The sequence below is a fragment of the Dama dama genome, chromosome 15, assembly GCF_033118175.1.
Source record: "Dama dama isolate Ldn47 chromosome 15, ASM3311817v1, whole genome shotgun sequence".
Lineage (NCBI taxonomy): Eukaryota > Metazoa > Chordata > Mammalia > Artiodactyla > Cervidae > Dama > Dama dama.
The window spans coordinates 65,141,093-65,154,202 of NC_083695.1; the positions used below are offsets into that span (position 1 = coordinate 65,141,093).

Consider the following 13,110-nt stretch of genomic DNA (forward strand, 5'->3'; position numbering starts at 1 on the left):
ACTTGCTCTTGTATCCTTCCCTATAACCATCACCAGGGGAAAAAATACAGGGTCCAGACACCAGGGACAAACATCCAGATCAATAACGTTTTGTTTAATCATTTCCCCTCCGCATGTACCCTTTTTGAGATGACCTGAGCTGGTGAGGCATCAGGAAGTACTGTCCCTGGTCATGAGTTCAAGCTCTAGGCTGATCTACATGGGGAGCACTGCACAGCAGTCCTCCCCAAAGTCCCATCGGCCTGCACACCTGTACTTATAGGTGGGCTTAAGAAATATCAAGAGAAAAAAAAAAAAAAGAAATATCAAGAGGAAAAAAATTACAATCGACAGACTGGGAGAAAATATTTGCAAATGATGCTACTGAAAGAGATTAATTTCCAAGGTATATAAACAGTCCATCCAGCTTAATATTTAAAAAAATCCAATCAAAAAATGAGCAGAAGCCCTCAATAGACTTTTTTCCAAAGAAGATATCCAGATGGCCAACAGGCACATGAAAAGATGTTCAATACTGCTAATTATCAGAGAAATGCAAATCAAAACTACAATGAGGTATCACTTCACACAGTTAGAATGGCCATCATTAAAGAGTCTATAAATAATAAATGCTGGAGAGAATGTGGAGAAAAAGGAACCCTCCTCCTATCCTGTTGGTGGGAATATAAATTGGTATAGTCACTATGGAGAAGAGTATGGAGGTTCCTTAAAAAAATACTAAAAATAGTGTTACCATATGATACAGCAATCCCTGAGCATATATCCAGAGCAAACTCTAATTCAAAAAGATACATGTACCCCATTGTTCATAGCAGCAGTATATTCAATTGCCAAAACATGGAAGCAACCTAAAATGCCCATCAGTAGATGAATGGATAAAGATGTGTATATATAGTTAGCTAGTGTTTGTCACTCGGTCCAACTCTTTGCGACCCCATGGATTGTAGCCTGCCAGGCTTCTCTGTCCATGGGATTTTCTAGGCAACAACACTGGAGTGGGTTGCCATTTCCTTCTCCAGGGAATTTTCCCGACCCAGGGGTAGAACTCAGGTCTCCTGCATTGCAGGCAGAATCTTTACCATCTGAGCCACCAGGATATACAACAGAATACTACTCACTCATAAAAAAAAGAAATGAAATAATGCTTTTTGCAGCAACATGGATGGACCTAGAGATTATCATATTAGGTGAAATAAGTCAGAAAGAGAAAGACAAACATGCTATGATATCATTTATATGTGAAATCCAAAAAAAATTATATAAATGAACTTATTTACAAAACAGACTCACAGACATGGAAAACAAACTTATGGTTAATTACTAAAGAGGATAGCAGGGGGTGGGAGGAGATATAAATTAAGAGTTTGGAATTAACATATACACAGTACTATATAAAAATAAACAACAAGGACCTTCTATATTAAATATCTTATGATAAACCATAATGAAAAAGAAATGTGTGTGTATATATATATATATATATATATATATATATATGGGTATAACTGAATCACTTGGCTATACAGTAGAAAGTAACATTGTAAATTGACTATATTTCAATTTTGCAATGGTTAAAAAAAAGAGGAGAGCTAGAGAAAACAGTTTCCCTTCATCCAGGCCAGCTATGCTCCTGGATAAGGACTGGCTTAGTTAGGGACCAGATAGATAGATAAATAGATAGGTCGACATACACAACAGCATCCCCACACACAGTAGAATATAAATCAGCCATGAGAAAGAAGGAAATCCTGCCATTTGTGACAGCATGTGTGGACCCCAAGGGATTATGCTAAGTGAAATAAGCCAAAGACAAATACTTCATGGTATCACTTATGCGTGTGTGTGTAAGTTGCTCAGTCGTGTCTAACTCTTTGCGACCCCACAGACTGTAGCTCACCAGGCTTCTGTGTTCATGGGATTTCCCAGGCAAGAATATTGGAGTGGGTTGCCACTTCCTTCTCCAGGGGATCTTCCCGACCTAGGAATTGAACTTGGGTCTCCTAGGCAGATTCTCTGTCGTCTGAGCCACCAGGGAAGCCTGGTATCACTTACGTGAGGAATCTTAAAAAAATATCAAATTCACAGAAGCAGAGTAGAAAAGTAGTTACCAGAGGCTGTGGGATGGACAAATAAAGAGAGGTTGGTAACAGAGTACAATCTAATGTATGACATGATCACTATTGTTGATAACATAGTCCTAACATAATTGGAATTTACTGAAAAAGTAAAACTTGAATGCCCTCAATAAAAAGATAAATATGTGAGATAACGGATATGTTGAAGAACTGGATGGAAGTAGGGGACACTTTCATCATGTTTGTGTGTATCAAATTATCACAGTACACACTTCAAGTAATTTTGTTTGTCAATTATACCTTAGCAAAGCTGAAATTTAAAAATAAATTTAAAAGGTTTTAAAAATAAAATAAATGACAGAGGATCAAAGCAATGTCCAGAACTTAACAGCAACAAGGGACCTGCTCCAAACCCTGGATGGTGAAGGGCATCCATGTGACCGAAGGGAAGAAAGTCAAAGCAGGTGAATAATGCTGGGAGAGTAGGGGCCAATGTGCAAAGGGCTAAGAGGGCTTGAGAGAAGGGAAAAGAAAAGTACAGAAGGGGACCAGGAGAAAAGATGTTCAGGATGAATTTTTGCAATGTTAAAGTTGTGATAACTCCCGTAAGAGGCAGCTCGGAGAAAGGACAGAACAAGGCTAAACAAGAGCTGCTAGGGCTCAGTCAGGACAAGGCCAGCTGCCCACCAGGGACCAGTAGCAGCATGGACCTTGTGTGCAAGAGCTGGCCCCCAGGATAGGGGCTGCCCAGGCTGCTGGGAAGGATCTTGTGCCTTCAGCCATCAAGGAAAGAAAGGTCAAGCCACCCTGGATGGGCCTGGCACCAAAGGGCCTGCCTACCAGTTATAGGGGGGCCGACAGAGAAGGCCCAGCTTGAGCCCAAGGGTGGCAAAGGCCAGCAGAAGAGATCCTCACTGAGAGACATCTCCATCTCTGTGGAGAGACCTCCAGGTCAGAAGAAGGAAACAGGAAGTGACCAGAGAGACCAACCAGACAGAACTGAAAGTTAGAGCTCCACCCTAAAACAAAACCTGGAAAGCAGGATCCATGAGAAATTCTGTGGCTGCCTTCAGACCACTGGGCTTACCAAGAAGTGGCAATCAGGACAGAAGTGAAAAGAACCAGCCGTATTTAATCAGAGGAGAGAGATCAAGCGCCAGGCTCCACAGGCACACCTCTCAGCACTCTGCAGCCCCACGGTGCCAACCCCCACCCAGCCCCCACCCTTGGTCTTACCCATTGCATCTCCAGACTTACCTGCACCATCACCTACGTGGGGTCCTATAAGCTTCTTTGGGGAAGAACTGGCAGCCCAGTATCTCACACAGTGCTCTGCTGGGCACGCAGGAGGTACAAACCAATGGTTTTTCAGGTTTGTTAATGATAACTAAACCTCCCAACTCAAAATTAAAAAACCTGAAAACCCCTCAAAATTAAACAAAAGTACTGTACTTGATTGTCCTAGGTACTTACAGAAAGCAAAGCTAGAAAAATCAAAACTTATTAAAATCGATTTAGGGCTCAAAGTTAAGAAAATGTTTCTAATATGCAGATGTGTCCAACAATGGAATTGGCTGCCCAAGGAGGTGATGAACTCCCCACTGGAAGTAGCCAAGCAAAGATTAAAAGACTATACATACACTAAGAGGCTGAAGAGGAGATTCCTTAGGTAATCTCTAAGGTCCTGTCTAACCCAAGATCCCAGAAAATGAAATGTACAGGAGAACAATTACAGACATATCTGGTAAGTCATGAAGCCACAGAATTGGCCACTACATTTTAAACCTGAAAGAAGCACATTTACAAATAAAAGCATGACTTCATGCTATGGTTAACAAGCTAACAGACCTCATTACTCTGAGTTGAAAATAGATGCAAAAATCCAAGAAGGGCTTATTTGAATGAATAACATTCCACCCAAGGCAGGTTATCAAAGGCAGCAAGAGATGCATGAGAACAGGCGTCCCTATAAAGTCTGGCATCATGACTGGCAAGTGTGCCCACCCCAAGAATATCACCACACCACACTGTCAGGGGCAGCACACAGAACTGGACAGACTACTGATTCTATCAAGTGCTTGCCATGGAGAAATGTCCCGAAAAGCACTACAGAAAGATGGCCTTAGATCACCTGGACGATGCCTGCCAGGTGAGGAGTGTGGGGGTCACGGGAAGGTCCAGGCTCCACTGACCACCCATTGCTCCCCCACCCCTGACAGGGCATGGGATAAGACCACAGATTTTATCTGTGGAGCATCCATGGAGCATCACTCACAGCCTCGACAGAGCCTGGTTATTCTGGAACAGCAGCTCTGGTAACGTGTGCAGCAGGTTCCGGTTGAGTCGTCTGAAAAAGAGAAGAGAGGAGAGGTTGGAAATGGCCAAACTGTCCAGGAAACCCAAAAGACTTTTCAAAAAGCACAGGATTCAGAGTCAGAGGTCCCAGCATTCAAATCCTAACATGTCACTGTGTAACCCCAGGGAGGCACCTTCTCTGAGCCTCAGTTTCTTCATCTGTAAAGTGAGAAATCCACCATCCAACTTTGGGGAGGATAAGAATAGAACATCTGAAAGCCCCTCAATGGAGGACCTGACATGTCTTGGCCAGTCAGTAAAAAGAGCATCTTTCCTTCCATTAGTCCCTCCATGCCCATCATTATCTTCACTTTAGATTTTCAAGTCCCTGTATAATGTATCAGGCACTGATTCAAATGTTATCTGTTTGTGAACTGGATACCTGACTACTCTTGAAATGTGAGATATACCCTAATGGGATAGGATTGACCAAGGGGTTCTGATTCTTTATTGCTTTCATCCACATTTGGCTCAAGGGTGATTCAACAGTTTTATTGCTTTAGGTCTTTTTTTCAAATTGAAAATATCATTATAGATTTTTTAAATTATTTATGAAAATACATGCTTAATATTTTTTTAAAAGCCCCAAATAGTAGAAGAGAAAGCATTAAGCCACCTGAATTTTTCTCACTCAACAATTTGTGGATGTCTTTCCATGCCAGACAGGCTTCCCTGGTGGCTCAGACTGTAAAGAATCTGCCTGCAAAACAGGAGACCCGGGTTCCATTCCTTGTTCGGGAAGATCCCTTGGAGAATGAAATGGCTACCCACTCAAGTATTCCTAGAGAATTCTATGGACAGAGGAGCCTGGCTGGCTGTAGTCCATGGAGTCTCAAAGAGTTAGACACAACTGAGTGACTAACACTTTCGCTTTCTTTTCCATGCCAGACAATAGAGAATGACAAATCTATTTTTAATTATGTTACTTTTAGTATGTCCATCATTTCTAATTCTTCTATAGCTGGAATATTATTTAGTACTATAGACATAGGCAGGAGTAAGAAGTCTGGTTCTGGAATGTGGCCTTAAAAGACAATGCAGAAAAAACTCAAACTTGTCTGAGGAAGGCAGTGAAGTTTAACCTGACTCATCTTGACACCTTCGGTAACCAATTCTCTGACACTGGAGTGCAGGATTCCTGCCCAACAGCAGTGGCTATGGGAGGTGGGGGGAGTGACACCTACAAAGTATGAAGCTTTGGCACTCACACTGTGTCCGTGGACCACCTGCAGGAGCATCACTTAGGAAGCTGGTGAGAGAGGCGCGTCCCAGGCTACCCCAGACCTGTTGATTGGGGCTCTGCATCTCAACCAGATCCCCAAGTGACCTGAGTGCACATCAGGGTTGAGAAGCACTGGTGTCAAATGCAGCCCCCGTCTTCTAGTCTATGTGTGTGGGTGCTCAGTCACATCTGACTCTTTTCAATTCCACCGACTGTAGCCCACCAGGCTCCTCTGTCCATGGGATTTTCCAGGCAAGAATACTGGAATGGGTTGCCATTCCCTCTTCCAGGGGATCTTCCTGACCCAGGGATCAAACCCAAGTCTCCTGCATCTCCTGCATTGGCAGGTAGATTCTTTAGCACTGAGCCACCAGGGAACCCCTAGTCTACCATATATTTTGAATTTCCCACAACCATCTCCTTTAATAGCTCGAGAGGATGATAAACCAACTGGGCATAAGCTTTCTTCTCCTGGAGGGAGGAGGAAATATAATTTGATGAGCTCCGTCTCATTGGTCTGTGGTTACCTTCTAGGAGGTCAACTTTTCATCTGACGTGTGAGAGAGGTACCATTTTCCAACACAGGACAGTTAGAGTTACTATCTTAGACCAGCTGGAAGAAGTTTACTCTAAAGGGCAGGCTCCTAGGGAAACACATCATTGCCTTGGGGGGAATAAAGGACCACCAATGTAATCCTTAAAGCAACAGGAGTAGATATCAGATCGCTTCAATTTCCTTAACCTCATCCAATAAATTAATCCTATATTTACACTGCATGGTAATCACTGGGTTTTGTTTTGTTTTGTTTTCCCCCAAGACTTTCTCACTTTCCTGGCTTCGGTTTCTGAAAAACACTTAAAAGGAAAAGACTTTCAACTGCTAAAGTGGAAAATCAAAGGACAACAAAGGAGGGACCTAGCATGTGGAGTGACCTACAGAAAGCTGAGAAAAATGACAGCGGTAGTAAGGCCCTGACCGGCCTCATTTTGTGCCAGGCACTGAGATAAATGCATTGTAGGCACTACCTCAGCATCGGAGGGAGGCAGAAGGAAAAGGTGACTTTCTCTCTTTTGAGTACAAAGCGCGCACGTAACCTCCCATCTCCTCGCTGAAATGACCCTGGAGAAGGTTTGACCATCACCATCTCACCACGTGGCTGGGCTCTCAGGTTCTGAGAATATGTTTGTAGGCCTGGCTGAGCTCTCTTTGATAGCTGAGGGAAGTGGGATGTCCAGAAGTGAATGACTCCCCCAAGTCACCACCGAATGGGAGAAGTGGGTTGTGAAGCCCACCTTTCCGTGGCTCCCACCCCACGTTAACCATGCTCCTCCCCCTCAGCCCACTCACAGTGACCGAGTGCTCTTCCCCCTTCAACATCAATCAACCAAACCCTGTGACCCACCCATCCTCACGGCCGGCAGCAAGACACGCGTCTCTGCCTCTGCTGCGCTCAAATCTGTAACTACTTACAAGAACCAATCATGTCTGTTCCGAAACCTGCTTATGCCAGAGGTACTTATAATTATATAAATGAATGATGATTACATAGATGAATGAAATACTAGTGTGAAAAGAGAGTCATCTCTAGAAAAGCTGGTTGGCTGCCTTGGAAAGAATCACTATAACGAAAGATGCTAATTAAAGAGCTGTTGGGTAAAAGACTGGGAGGGTGGCAGGGGGAGGTCATAAAAGAAATTCACAATTTTCCAGCCAGATTGCTTCCAAGGGCCCTCTAAAAATCTCTCTCTGCCTTAAAGAAACTAAAAAGTAAGACATTGGCAAAAATTGAAAAAAACAAAAAAACACAGAGCCAGGTCAGTAAATGCACATTTATAAGTTTTCACATCAAATGGATAGTTTCTATGACTCCCTACTTTATCCAACTTTTATGATTAACTGATCCACCACTGGTCTCCAACAAGTCAGAGGATAGGGTGTGGGCCATCTACAGCCGGCACTGGACTCCCCAGGGACAGAGCTGTCACACACCGCAGGAACAGCCTGCCATGCAGCTGCTGGTGACTCACCCAGGAAGAAAGAATCAGAAAAGGAGAGAAGGGACAAAAGTCTCCAGCTACACATCATGACTCAAAAAAGAGGATCCTGCCCACCCTTGGGTGTCAGCAGCAGGTGTGGTGTGGGCCACCAGTCCTGACTAGATTCCCGCCCACCTCTTCTCCTCCCGCAGGGCATGGCAGCCCCGGAGCCAGAGCTGAAATGAGTAAGGACCAAATCACCCCACACAGAGAGGTCACGAGCATGTCTTTTGCTCTGAGCCTTGGAAAGAAAAAAAACATGGGACGAAATATCTGTTGTAGCTCTGGGCTCCTTATGGCTCAGTTTTAGACCTGGATAAGAAAAAGTTCAGCTTGGTTTTTCTCCAGGCTACAGGAAAGCAATGAGACAATCATCTTCTTTCCATTTACTTAATACCTCATTTTCTTTGAAGTAAAAGAGGAAAGTGAGGTGTTAGATTACAGCCATTAAGAGCTCAGGCTTTGGCGGCAAAATGATCTGGATTCTAATCCCCTCTTCTACATTTAATCACTTAATAATCATTTAATAAGGCAAGTGCCTTAACTTTTGTGCACCTCCGTTCTCATCTGAATGACACCACTGGCCACAGTGTTGTTTTAAGGATTAAATGAGATATTGGAGGACAAAGTATTTATCTTGGTGCCTGGCATAGAGTAAGGCAATCGATAAAAGCTATAATTATCATCATAAACTCATTGGGTGAAAAAAATCCACAAAAAAGGAAAGCACAAAGAATAAAATTAAAGTGAGCTGTTATCCCACCACTCAGAGTAATGAGAGTTAACAATCTCAATTATTTTCTTCCTCTTGTACTCTGCACACATACAAGTTGATTTCATTCAAACAAAAGTCACTTCCTCCCTTTCCCACTTAACATTATACTAAGTGTGGACACATTCCTATGGCCTTAATAGTTCTTAAAAAAGGTGGTTTTATACCTTACATCTCCACCAGAATTTCTGTTTCCAACTTTTATTATATTTAAATACTGTGCAGTGAATACCCTGATATACATATTTTTAGTCATGTTTCTGATTATTTCCTTAAAATAAAATGGACTTTCTGATTCAAAAGGCATGAATTCTTGACACTTGCAGCCAAACCAAAGCAGAAAAATGAGGCCAGTGGCCAACCCCACCTCACCCATACCACATTCCTTTTTTTCCCCTCATTATTGCCAATCTGAAATGCAAAAATTATCAAGAACTGTTTTCAAACTCAAAAGCCCCCAAAGGAACAAAGGATGCAAATCAGAAAATACCACCTTCAATTCTGTGCTGTGGCCCCAAGCACCCCAGACACTGCTCCTGGGGCGTCCCTGCGGTTGGTCCCCTGGGCACACCAGTGCTTCCTTTAAAGCCACACAAATCAGTGACTGGTTATATCTGGGGTATAAGATTATAGGAAGGAATTTCGCTTCCTCTGAACTGTGTAGATTTTTTGCCATGATGTATTTTCGGGGAACAACAGCACAGATCGCTGTGTTTAGAATTTGGGGTGAGGACCTCTCCAGCTGTCTTTGCCATCATCTCACGATGACGCTGCGATCCCTTCCATGCCGCCCCTGGCCCCCATCTGCAGGCAGGAGGCAGGCTGGGTGTGCAGCACTGGCTCCTCCCACCAGGCTCAACCTGCTTCAGTCCCCTCTGCCAGCCCCCACCGCCCTCCTTAGCCAGCACCCACGGATACTCACAGCCGCTCCAGCTCCTTCATGTCATCGAAAGCCCCCCGTTCCACCACTCCAATCTGGTTCTCCATCAGCTGCCTGGGGAAGCAAAGAGACAAGGACAGCTCCAGGATGGTGGACAAGGACTCCTAGAAATAGCTGGCACGAGGGAGTGAAATAGGAGCAGTGCCCGAGACCACACATTCCCGAGTCCTCGCCTGAGTCAACACTTTTTCCCAGCTTCGTAAATTTCCAACACGGGCTCCTCAGCACACCCAGCCCTGACAGCAATTTGTGCTTCCCGCCCTACCCAGTACTGACCCTCTGAAGCTGTCAGCAGGGCAGAAGGCCATGGGGCACCAGAGCACGGGGCTATTGCTCCAAAGGCAAGCTCGGGGAAGCTGGCGCCCAGGCAGCAGGGGCTGGCCCAGAGGGCACCCGTCCACGGGGCAGAGCAGGGGGAACTGACCAGTCGCGGGGGGAAGCGAGCTTGTGCCAGCTGAGCACAGCCCACACATGCAGCAAACACACTCTGCAGTTGGCAGACGACACCCACTCGGCCAGCGCCCCCACTCCGCCTGGCCACATCTGCTGCCAACTGAGCCACCTGGCTCGGGGGACTCTGCCCCTCCTCACCGCCAATGCGGCCTGAAACCCAGGGCATCTGGCTGACAGGGCAGCATTTTTCACCAGAAGATCACTTGCTGCATGGTAATTTCTGAGCTCATCAAGTATGTCTTTCTCCCATGTTTTCCCCTCCCTCCCCTCAAGCAGGTGGCTTATGGGGTCCCACAAGGGCCTCGGATGAGGTCTGGGGCAGGGCAGGGGGCGGAAACTGCTGCTGGACACTTCTCTTCCTCTGCTTTGTTTCCAAACAACTGGGCTGGTGAGGAGGTTATGCTGGAGGCTAGGGGCGGGGTGGGGGCGTGGGGTAACACCAAGATGGAAAGGGGGCTTCACCAGACTCAGAAGAGGTTCCTGGAGCCTGGGAAGGGGTCAGAGTCAGGGGTCCTGGAGAATCAGAAACCCCCTCCCCAGTGATGGACAGCTATGATCCCAGAGAGGATCAACCACAGGCTCACCAGCTCCTCCAAAGATCTTCCAAGCCACAAAGTCAATCGTTCTGAAAGAACCAGGTCCCAGGACCCCTGCATTACCCCAGGAGTTGGGAATGAAGGACCGTATGCCCATAATGAATTTCCTGCCAGCCAGATGGGATGCTGAAACTGGCTTAAAGTCGAAACTGAGTTGAAGCAGAGAAAATAAAGAACTGCAGTTCTTCCCTGACACCTGTGTTTGCAGGCTGAAACATTCAGAGGAGGAGAGGTGAAGGGATTCACCCCTTCACCTCACTCCTCACCCCTGCCCAGCCCGACAAGGCAGATGCCATGGATAACTCCTTTGCTGGCTGGTGGCCAAGCCCAACAAAGCCATACCTGCCACCTCCAATGTCTGCCACTGCCGGGCACCTGAAGGGGTCACCTCTGTCCTCAACTGCCCCCAGTAACTTCCTCCTCAAATCAAGGGGTCTGTGGCCTCGCTGGGAAGTCTTTCTGCGGCACAAGTTCAAAAGAGCTGTGGAGACTGTTACAGACTGCATCGGGCTATTCTCCTCCCCAGAATTCATACACAGAAGTTCTTGGGATTCTGTTTAGAGGTAAGGCCTTCAGGTACAGAATTAAGGCTAAATGAGGTCTTAAGGGTGGGGCCCTAGTCTGACAGGACTGGTGCCTTCATAAGAAGAAGAGACACAGAGATGTCTCTGTGCACACACACAGGAAAGGCCACTTGAGGACACAGCAAGAAGGTGGCCAGGAGCAGAGGCCTCCCCAAACCAACCCTGATGGCATCCTGGCCTTAGACTTTTAGCCCCCAGAACTGTGAGAAAATTAATTTCTGTTGTTTAACCACCCAGTCTGTGGCCTTCTGCTATGGCAGCTTGAGCAGACCTGGTCTTCCCTCACCCCAGAAGCCAGCCAATGGACAAGGCAGACCCATCTGCCCAGGTCCTGCCAGGCAGTGACCACTGGTACCCACTCCACACCCAGTTTTCTCAGTCATGTCTGAGGCAGTGGCCACTCCAGGTCAGAACTTAGCAGCACCTCAACCCACTGCTCACGTCACCCCAAGACTGACTATGCAGCAGGGAAGGGGCCCTGCTGGCCTACAGCCCTACGACCCACAGCCAGGGCTCTGCCATGAGACCACTGCTGAGCCGGGAGAGCAGGAGAAAGGTTACAAGGGGCGGCATCTCATACTCACAGCACCCGCAGCTGCTTGAGTCCTGCGAAGTCGTTCTTGTGGATCCGAGTGATGTTGTTGCCGTTGAGTTCCCTGGTGGGGGAGAGGAGAGAAGGAGATGGTGAGCTGCCCATGGTGGGCCTCAGGCCGGTGCTCAGCTCCAGGCTGCCTCTCCACGTGGCTCAAGTCAGTCATCTCACCAATGAGACTGGGTGCTTTCCAGCCAAGCTCCAGGACCCCAAGTCTATGTTGTCCTAGCAAGCTGGGGGACTTCCCTGGTGGTCTAGTGGTTTGGAGTCTGCATTTCCACTGCTGGGGGCATGGGCTCGATCCCTGGCCAGGGAACTAAGGTCCCTCATGCTGAGTAGTGCAGCCAAAAAAACAAAACAAACAAACAAAAAAAACTAAGACCTCTTTGCAGCAGACGTTCAACCAACAGGAACGCTCAGGACCCAGGCTCACTACTGGGAGTGCTCCAGAACCCCAAAACATGGCTTTTACCTTGCAATAGCTCAGTCTCATTGAAAAGACAAGACATTCTCACAGGAAAGAGCTTGGAAATTATCTAGTTAGAGAGGCTCTTCAGGCAGAATCACCATTGAGCCTCAGTTTCCTCATCTGTAAACTGGGGGTAGTAACTGTTTGCCTCACAGGATTAAAATAAGGCATGAACAAGTAAAGAGCATGGCCCACACATGGAAAGGACCCCTTTGGGGATACCACTACCATCACCTGGCTCCCACGAGTTATCCATATTCAGAGCAGGAGACAGCAGAGAGGGCCGTGACATCAAAGGAGCTGAGAAAGTGGGACTCAAGCTGAGGCCCCAAAGACAAGGCACAGCCACAGCAAGAGGGATGGAGTGAACATTCCAGGGAAGGAGAAAATACAGAATGTGTGGGTATCAGGGGAGGAGACAGGCTGAGGGTTGGAAGCCATGGGAAGCAGGATTGGGGGATAGTGGGCTCTGATTGAAGAGGGCCTGAGAAAGCAAGCAGAAGACAGACAGGGAGCCAGTGTGGCTCTGGACAGGAGCTGCCTTGAGACCAGTCCTGCAGAGGGGAAAGGAGGACAAGGCCCAGGCAGGGAGCCCCGATCCCACAACTATAGTGGCTCCTCCCCTCACACCATCCAGGCCTCCAGTTCTTCCTCCCTCCCAAGGCCATGCTCCTCCCTCAGCCCTCCCAATCATGCCCTGGGCGCCTGGACATGCACCCCACCTCAGAGGCCGACTGGTCTCACCTCCTTTCCCCTTTCTCCCAGCCTCCCAGGGAAAGCCCACTCGGCCCCTGCAGGCCGTTCCTCTTCATGAGAACCCAGTCCAGCCTCGGAAAGGGAGGCCACTCCAGGGGTCAGGCACTCCACTCCTAAGAGAGTTCATCCACGGAGCCACACACAGCGGACTCTCACTCAGGGCCAGCTCCAAACCCAGCTGTCACCTTCACACCTAACCTGTCTTCCTGTGCAGCCCCGTGCTCCCAGTCACACGGCCTCCTCCTCTTTCTCACCATCA

The 13,110-nt window shown here is 47.2% G+C and overlaps 1 protein-coding gene across 1 annotated transcript in view; it reads right to left on the reverse strand.

Moving 5' to 3' along the window:
* The window catches only part of SLIT1 (slit guidance ligand 1), a 164,649-nt gene that overhangs the window by 133,916 nt on the left and 17,623 nt on the right, over positions 1 to 13,110 (reverse strand). The window contains exons 2-4 of the mRNA XM_061163120.1: positions 11,619 to 11,690; positions 9,384 to 9,455; positions 4,351 to 4,422 (exon numbers count right to left, since the gene is read on the reverse strand). Of these exons, the coding sequence (XP_061019103.1) occupies positions 4,351 to 4,422; positions 9,384 to 9,455; positions 11,619 to 11,690 (216 nt within the window). The remainder of the gene's footprint in view (positions 1 to 4,350; positions 4,423 to 9,383; positions 9,456 to 11,618; positions 11,691 to 13,110) is intronic.